Here is a 9,830-nt window from a genome sequence, read left to right as displayed (position 1 = left end):
AGAGAGCCATTTACTAAGGTATTGAACTACATATTGGTTAATGCTGCGTTGGGAGAATTTTACAAAAATCCTTGTCCAGGTGTTGTCCAGGTCCAGATAGGCATTGTGGGCTGTATGCCTATACATATGGCCTTTTCCCTTTAAATTCAAATCCCCATCTTCTATTCATTTTTTTCACAATCATTAATTTCTCTTGCAAACAGCTCTGTCCTGATATTTGTTCTCATTAAGCTTTATCAGTCAATACACTGATGTATGCAACCATTTTGTGAGATTATCTTTATGTTTTATTACTTCTTTTCTGGACCCTGCTACACTATCTTACTCTCAATCCTTTTAATCATATTTTCCATTTCCTTATTTCACTCCACACTATCCATTATATTGTGAAAGAACCCTCATAGCCTACTAAAATACTTTATGCAGGTTCAGAACCTGTAAAAAGGGAATATAGATTATGATTGGTCATTCAGCATAGGTTTCATCTTATCTTCAAACTCCTTTGCAACTAAATTCTGCATTTTATTCAAAGTTCTTATACGGAAGTGATCATGAAGCAAAGTAATTTGATGACTGCACTTTCTATTCATGTTATTCAGAAGTGAAAAATGCTATCCATAATTTCTTAGCATTATGAGTATATGTATATGCATATACATGTAATTCATGCTAACCTGTGAAGCAAGATAACTATGTCTCAGCTAAGCCATATGATAATTTAATTAGATGTGACTAAGAAATAAGGACTGAATGCTTGGCTGAGAGTCCTTGAACCTCCGTATATAGCATACCATGGTATCAGTGTCTATATTATCAGCAAGCAGCACAATTTTTTAATACTGCGGTCAGTGATATTGCTTAAATAAAATTTGGCACTCAGAAACAACAACACAAAATAAAACAGTATATCCATTTATTAGTTAGATTTAAACATGAATGACAAACAATATAAAAATAAAATTGACCCTGCATTACTGTTAAAAAACAAAAGCAACAAAATTATAAAAGTATAATGAAATATATATGTTAATATTTTCTTGTGTTTCTTTGCAAACTTGTTTTAAGCATTTTTATTATCTTTAAAAGCAAAAAAAAAAAAAAACTACACTTAATATTTATTAAAAACAGTTTAAAAGCCACACTATTAAGACAGTGATAAAGGATTTTCTTTGCAAGGAGTCTACATATAATACAATACATCTCCAAAATGTGTCATTCCCAAGAGGATGACATGCCCGTCTGAACTTTGCAGTTCTTGATTTCAGTTTATAAAATACTCAGGCGAAAACATGAAGCAGGTGTAGATTTTCCACACATATGCCTGGAAGGACTCAAACTTTATTACACTGAACTCATGCTGTCAAAAATTTACAAATTGCATCCAGTTAAACTTTTGAGAATGGTATGACTCCACCCATAGATGTAAGGTTTTACAACTGAAGCTCAGCATTTAATTACTGGCGCTTATGAATTGAGGGATAGCTTATAAAATCTTCCAGTTTGGAAACTGTATCACATGGGAGAAAATGGGCCATGAGAAGCATGTTCCACTTCCTGCAGTTATTATTTGGATTTGGCCCAATTATAACTGGATCCATAATCTAGATATTTATTTACATTTTCATTTGTAGTACTGTTATAGAAGCAAATACGTTAAGGTTGTAATCATTGCATAACTATTATCGGCTTACATTTCTTTTTCTTTTGCAATATAAAATAAATATTTTCTTTTTCAGGAATAATGACAGCACTTAACATTGTATGGTTATATTCTATCTACTAAGAATGATTCCTGTTTGTAGACAAAAACTATATTTCACAGTTTGCTTGTAATCTCAATGCTACATAAAAGCTTTTTGTCACAGTAAAGATATCAGTACCAGTGACCAGTTTAAGAAGGAAAAACAGTATTCACACTGAAATATTCTAAATCACAAGGCGGTGTTGTGGCATAGACGGATAAAGCCTCTACTTTGACTCAGGCTTCTCAGGTTTGTTTTGCAGCTTGGGCATCTAAAATGCTGGCAGGAAGGATGGGCAGCAGAGGACATGTGCACGAACACACAGAATGATTGAAGCTTCCTGGCAGAGATTGGGAAGCCAGTCATGATATGCTGCTGATGATGGGCAGAACTATAAGTTTAAGTGCAAATGTCAGGGAGGGATATGAAGAAACTGGGTAGTCAATAAGTGAAAAAAAAAACTGCCAGATGGTTACCACCATCCCTCTAGATGCCCTTAGAAGTCACTCTAGCCAAAGCCAATATTGGTGATAGTTTGGTAGTATATAGAGCAGCTGACAGACCCAGCAGTGTACAAGGGGAACTGGGTTACAACTGCAAGGATAAAACAGGGAAGTGGAAAAAGAGCTCAAAATATTCTAAATCACAGAGTAACCATCTCATATATATCCAGATTAGAGGATTTTGAAAATGTATTGCCATGTTATCAGCATGATACAAAGAAGGGTATTGGAAATATATTTCTGGGGGTAATAATGTGAAAAATAAAGAGAGTGGGAAAAGTTAACATTATGCTAAATATTGTTCATTGCTGTTTTATAATCTTATCAAGGAAGCAATGGTGAATTTTTCATAAGTAGTTATGAACTGTAAATAAAATGTTAGGCCCAACATACGAATAGCCTAAGAAGCAATGTAGCCCATTAAACACTTCCATTTTCAATGTTACTTATGATTCAGCTGAATTGGAAATACAGTTACAAATGTTATTCAAATAATTAGTACACTGCCATGACAACTATTGATGAAGAATGATGGAGAAAATAATTCTAAGTAAAAAAAAATATTCATCAAATAATTTAAAGCATCACTCAGCTGGTAAATTAATAGATAGGACTGCTACATAAGCTTTCCAAATGAAGTAATCACATTTTTAGTAATCATACAATAATAGTATCTCGGCATGTAAAAATCTACTGCCAATCATTAGCGGACCGGAGTTCCGCTGTGGCGATCCCTAACCGGGAAAAGCCGAAAAACACAACAACAACAACAACAATAATAGTATCTTGTTTGTTTTCATGCTTGTGTTATAATCACATAATTCAGTTACACATTTTTGAATTAGTAGTAAATATTGTACAGAAGTTAGAACGCATGCAGTAAAACAGGTTCTTTCAATATATAGTAACAGTTTCTGCAGATGTGTAATTTAAGCTTAGCTGAACCAATCTGTTGCCATGTCAACATGATCTTTGCCATATGCTAGTTACGACATGATGTGGCTTTAGTGACAAAATACTCTTGATACAATCTGTCAGATTCCAAACACGAAGACAACTAAATTGTTCACAGCATATTTATTTAGTCATTGATGTTATGTTATTAATTGCAACCATTCATGTGCAAGCAATGCAAGAACCAGTTGCTTTTTCTGTTTAGTACTAATTTCAGAAAACGTTTATCATTGACAAAATATAGTGCGCCATTCTGAGTTGTCAAATCAGGTACTAATTTAATGGCTTGTTAATCTTATATACAGACTTCTTATTGACTTCTGGAAGAAAGAGAAAAAGAGAAAAAACATGTTAAAAATACAGAAACTGCATTGTTTCTCTTAGAATTATATAATTGTAGATATGATCAAATAGTTATTGCAGTGTCCTCTGTCCCTATAAACCACTGCTTCTTATTTGTTCTGGTTTTGTTTACCATATTTGTCTGACTGGATTTAGCCAAAAAACACTTTTCAGTAGAGGCACAGGGAGAAAAGAAATAACATATTACAAACATTTTTAAACATGCATTTAGTAATATATATGAACAGACATTAAAAATGTACATTCAAAATTATACATATATTTGCTAATTAGAATTCCTTCATATAAAATAAAGGCAACTCCCATAATGATAGCTCTTTAATTAAACTAAACAAGAAACTAAGAAGACTAAGCCCCGCAAGGCCAATCATGAGGTCAAGATAGCCTCACAGACTAAAGACAAGTACAAGGTCTTCCACAACTATGTTCAAAACCTGAAAGGCAGCACACATTAGTGTGCTGAGCTGGTGGCCAGTGGATTCATTTTTAATGAGCAGAGCGACATCAAATTTGCTGGCTGACAAATTCAATTCAAACTTAACCCCCTCCCCCACTCCCCTCTGCCTCTCCCAGTGAAATACCTACTTGCATAACCACCCCAACTATTTACAGGGAGCAGGTCCAGGTGTCACTCACTAATGCCAGGAACACAGCCTCAATGGGCTCCAACAATATTCCTGGATGCCACCTAAATAGCTTGAAACATGACCTGTCAGGACCACGTGAGTTATTTTTCAACTATAGCCTCAAAACAGGCTTTGTGCCATGAAAATGGAGGACTGCAATGGTTATGCCACTTCACAAGAGTGGACCATCAACTGACTCTGAAAATTAAAGACCTATTAGTCTGACTAGTTGAATATGAAAAGCCATGGAACAAACTATCATGGAAGTGATCAACAAAGACATAGGCAACCTTCAGACACTGGACCCAGCTCAGTTTGGTTTTGTCAAGGGAAGATCATGCCTACTAAGCCTGGAGGACTTCTTTGAGAAGGTCACCAAGGCAATGAATGAGGGGAAATGGTGCACACCATCTACCTGGATCTGGCTAAGGTGTTCAATACAATGCCCACTTGTGCAGAGTTGACAAACTCACTGAGCTGGGCATAAACACCTACTTAATTCCCTGGATTGTCAGCTGGCTCGCAAACAGGACCCAGGAAGTCAGGATTGGTGAGATCACTTCCAGTACGAGATTGGCCACCAGTGAGTTACCAGAAGGCTCCATGCTGGGACTGATCCTATTTGGCATCTGCTTCTTGGAGATAAAATCTAATGTTAAGGGCCCTTGGTTGACTGAGTTAACAGATGACAACAAATTGGGAGCTATCATTGATTCCCCCATGACACAAACATTTTACAAGAGAGTCTAACCCAGACAAATGACTGGTGTGACATTCATGGATTGAAATTCAGTAGGTGCATAGGTTCATAGATGTTTACTAGGCTAATGAGCTCAAGGGCATTTTTAAGTCTAGCCATGCATCCCAAATCTCTGACAAGTTCTGGTACCCTTGATAAATGTAAGCAGAGGCTTGGGAGATGAAACATTAACAAGCAAGGGTCTGGGAAATGAGACATTTTGGAGATGCCTGTGTTCTTTAAAGACATAGGTGCCAGGCCATGGATGAATTTCCTGTTCCCCGTCCAACTGTTCAAGTTACACTTGAACTGGGTTAGGGAGGAACTCTGCTTCACATGGATACGAAGCCTGTTTCAGACAAGAGATGGTGTCTGTGATACATACCTGTCTCCATCAGATCCCATTTATATAACAAGCAGGGGTTAAGTCTTTAGAATGGATAATTCTGGTGCTGTTTGTTTTGTGGATATGCGATAGGTCCATCAGAGTAGGGTCTGCCAATGCCAGGCATAGATCTCACATCAACAGCCTGTAGGAGACATTATACAGGAACAGAACCTTGAGGTGGTCTGCATAGGAGATGTTACTTATGCTCTGTATTCTTTTAGTGAGGAACCTCTGTGGACATTCCAATTGTTGGATATGCCTGGTTAAGTACATACCAAAGGGGGCATTGTACTCAATGATAGGTCTGATGAATGCCGAATACAATGGCACAATGACTTCTTAGGAACTAGATGCCTTACCTTTGCTTATAAGTTGTACAACATAGAATGATTTCCTGGGTTCCTATTGTGTGATCGAAAATTGTAAATGGTGAATGGTATTGAGCGAACCTGATTGGTCAAAACTTCAAAATGTTGTGCGCATAACACAAAATCACCACAGGGAATATTTTACCTTTACGTCAATGCAGTGCGATCTCGGAGTAGGAATATTTAAGTAGCGGGGGTGTGGGGGTGCAGCCCCCCACATGGGGTGCTTGCCTCCTGCCTACAGCATTTAGGTAAGTATAGTTTTTTTATTTTTATTTTTTTATTATATTTTTGAAATTTCAAACATCACTCATATGATGTCGACCATATGATGTCCGATGTTTGAAACTTTTGAAAATATAATATAGACCCTGATGTCCTCACTACTGTAGACATGTTATTATCAAAGGCTAGATTGTTGTCTATGTGTGTCTCCAAATCTCTAACTACTGGGTCAACTCTAAGGGGTGTGTTGAAAATATGATAGTTAGTGGAGGGGATGACTTCCTGAAGGATATTAGTATACATTTCTTGGCATTTTAGTTTTAGTCCATGGGTCTGACATCAGTTATTTGCCTGTGTCAGTTCTTCCTGGAAAATATTTATGTCAGTGAAGGATTCTAAGACTGCTCTTAATTTGCAATGATCTGCAAATTTAGTCAGTTAGAGGTCATTGATATTGGCCTTGACTTCAGAGAAGTAAATTCCAAATAGGAGTGGTCCCAGGAATGATCCCTGAGGGACACTGTTTGCAGTTGGCCTCTTTGTAGAGGTGTACACCCTAGTTCTAACTTCCTTGGTTCTGTCTGTGAGCCAACTGGCTGTTCACCAGGTGACATAAGGTTTTATACCTAACCTTTTGAGTTTGCCAATAATGCCTGACTGGGGTATTTTATCAAATGCCTTGGCCAAGTCTAGGTAGGCAGTGTGAACCATTTTGCCCTCATCCATTGCTTTGTTGACTTTCTCAAAGAATTCTACCGGGTTGAGTAGGCATGAACTGCCTTGATGAAAACAAACTGGGTTGGGTCCAGTGTCTGGAGGTTTCCTATGTCATTATTGATCTTCAGTGCCAATAAATACATTATAGTGCATTCTGGAAAACTGCCACCCATGCTAATTACTCAATCAAAAGGATACCCATGAGATTTGACCCAGTAGTCAGGGATCTGGGAACATATGTAGACAGTAATCTGGCCTTTGACAAACATGTGGTCAGAGTAGTAAGAAAAAGCATTCTATGTCACCTAACTTATAAGTAATGGCATAGCATCCAGAAACAAGGAAGCAAAAGTGTCACTTTATTTAAACCTTATTAGACCCATCATGGAGTATAATGCCCCCTTCATCATGTACCAGACCAGACATATGCAACATTTGGAACACCCACTAAGGTTCCTTACCAGGAAATCAATGGTATAAACATATTGTCTTATACAGTTTACCTTAAATCCTTATCTCTATACTTAGTCTCCTACAGGTTACTTGGATACAGTTCTGATGGACCTTTTGCACATCTACAAATCAAATGCCATCAGAACCATTAGATCCAAAAATTTAAATTTTGCTTGTGACATAAATAAGACATATTGGCAAGACAGATATATATCTCAGAGGATCCCCATGCTCTGGAGCAGGCTCCCCATCCATATGAAGCAAAGTCCATCCTTAATGCTATGTAAATGTAACCTTGACCAATGGATGGGAAACTGTAAATTCACTCTGAGTCTGACCCACATGCTTTCAATAGACAGAAGCAGACAGTAATGCACAAACTAACATACCCTCCACACATAACTTCTAGAAACTTAATAACTAGCATACATCCCCAAATAAATGCCGATAATTCATAGGTTCATAGGTTCATAGGTTCATACTAGGCTATCTGCCCAAGGGCATTTATAAGCCTAGCCCATAGTTATGTGGCTTTCGCCACCCCTTTAGTTTGAATAAAAACTATGCCTATCATTTTGCTGTGCCTCTGTCAAGCAGTGACACTGAAGTAATCCCTGGGGTATATCTGCAATCTCCCATCCATTGGTCAAGATTCCTCTTGAACAAGGCCAGAGAGGTGCTCTGCCTCACATGTACCGGGATTTTGTTCCACAGCATAGGGAGTCTCTGGGTGATGAATCTGTCCCTCCAGCACGTTCTATTTATAACCGTGTCAAGGTTTAAGTCTCCCGCCTTGTGGTTCTGAAGGATCTAGATTTTTGAGGTGAAGCATATTCATCAAATCTGGGTTTGACATGGCCTTATATGTCAGGCACAGGTCACCTCTGAGCAAGCGGTATGAGACTGAATAGAGCTGGAGTTCTTTCAGTCGGGCAGCATAAGACATATTTTTGAGACCCTTTATCCTTTTGGTGAGGAACTTTTGGGGCCTTTCAAGCTGCAGCAGGTGTCTGGTCAGATACATTCGAACGGGCATTGTACTCAATCATAGGTCTAATGAGTGATGAGTACAGGGGACGATGACCTCCCTTGATCTAGATGTGAATCCCTTCATGATCAGGTGGGCGATATAGAAGGTTTTCCTAACTACTTTAGCAACATGAGTGTCAAACGAAAGGCTACTGTCAACCTGGGTCCCCAGATCCCTGATGACTTTTTCTGTGCTCAGTGGATTGCCACCTATATGGTAGCTAGGGGTAACCTTGTTTTTCCCGAAGGGTATGACTATGCATTTTTTGGTGTTTAACTTCAGGCCATGGCTCTGGCACCAGTTATCTGTTTCTGTGAGGCCCTTCTGGAGGATATCTGTGTCAGATGTGTTTTCGACTATAGCACCCAGTTTGCAGTCATCTGCAAACTTTGTCAGCCATAACCCTCCTGTGTTTGCTTGTACTTCAGAAAAGTAGATGCCGAACAAGAGTGGACCCAGGACTGAGCCCTGTGGGACACCACTTGTGACAGGCTTTGAGTCTGACATGGCTCCAGCAACTCTGACCCTGTGGGTTCTGTCACTTAGCCAGTTTGCAACCCATCTTGTGATGTATGGGTTTACATTCAAGCTGATGAGTTTTTCGATGATACCTGAGTGGGGTATTGTGTCGAAGGCCTTTGCCAGGTCGAGGTAGGCTGTATGGACTGCCTTTCCCTCATCAATGGCCTTGGTGACTGTCTCGAAAAAGTCAACCAAGTTTAAGAGGCAGGATCTGCCTTTGACAAAGCCAAACTGGGTTGGATCCAAAGTCTGCAATTTCCCTATGTCTTTATTTATGAGTTCCATTATGATCCTCTCCATGGCTTTGCAGATAAGGCTTGTCAAGCTAATGGGGCGGTAATTTCCAGGGTCTGTGGAGGCACTGCCCTTATGAAGTGGGACCACAGTCGCCGTGCGCCACTCCTTGGATACGTATCCTGAGGTGAGGCTAAGATTAAACAGCTGTCCTAACTGTGGGTTTAATTCCTCGTTGAGTTCGTGAAGCACACAGCCGGGGACACCATCCGGTCCCATGGATGCTGTGTTTTTTGCCTTAGTGAGGGCAGTTCTCACCTGGGCGTTGGAGATGTTTGGGGGCTACAATCCTCTGGAATAGATATCTCTCCTTTTGGGGAGGGGAGAAGTTTGCACTGAACCTGTCAGCCAGTATGTTGGCAATGTGTGTAGGTTCAGTAATTTTCACATCATTTTGAACTAATTCTGAGCATATCTGGGAGTTTCCTCCTAGGTTTCTAACATAGCTAAAGAAGGCCTTATGATTCTCTTTAGAGTCCTTGGCGATTTTTCTCTCAAAATTTGCCTTGGATGATTTTATGAGAGCTCTTAGTTTTTACTTATAATGATCAAAGGTGTCTTACCTTTCAAGGATTTTGCTCTATCTTGTAGTAGCTTCCTCCTTTTGTTGTAGAGCTTGTTTATGGCTGGGGTCCACCAGACTGGACGCTTGCCTTTGGTACAGAGAGTCTTAGTTTTGTTTGGGATTGCCTGATCCATGCAGTCCTGTAGGTGCTGGTAGAAGGCATTTGTAAGTGATTCAGCGGTTTGAGTAATGTTTACCACTGGCTCAGGGGCCTTAAAGGAGACCACACTAGTTTTAGAAGTGTGAAATCGGCTTTTGAGAAGTTTTTCACTGTGGTCTTTTTGTTTCAGGTGGGGCGGGATGAGGACCTCCAGCGAGATTAGTTTATGATCTGATCTCAC

At 39.2% G+C, this 9,830-nt stretch overlaps 1 protein-coding gene across 2 annotated transcripts in view; it reads right to left on the bottom strand.

Moving 5' to 3' along the window:
- Positions 1–899: 899 nt before the first annotated feature.
- The window catches only part of LOC122806788 (C-C motif chemokine 21a-like), a 125,681-nt gene continuing 116,750 nt past the window's right edge, over positions 900–9,830 (bottom strand). For both annotated transcript variants that reach the window (XM_044077499.1, XM_044077509.1), the window contains exon 4: positions 900–3,519. In XM_044077499.1, the coding sequence (XP_043933434.1) occupies positions 3,510–3,519 (10 nt within the window). In that variant the 3' untranslated portion in view covers positions 900–3,509. The remainder of the gene's footprint in view (positions 3,520–9,830) is intronic.

Source organism: Protopterus annectens, chromosome 1.part1, assembly GCF_019279795.1.
Source record: "Protopterus annectens isolate FY-2018-M chromosome 1.part1, PAN1.0, whole genome shotgun sequence".
Taxonomy (NCBI): Eukaryota; Metazoa; Chordata; order Ceratodontiformes; family Protopteridae; genus Protopterus; species Protopterus annectens.
The sequence above is the reverse complement of the archived record's forward strand: the minus strand, read 5'-3'. Positions and strand labels throughout refer to the sequence as shown.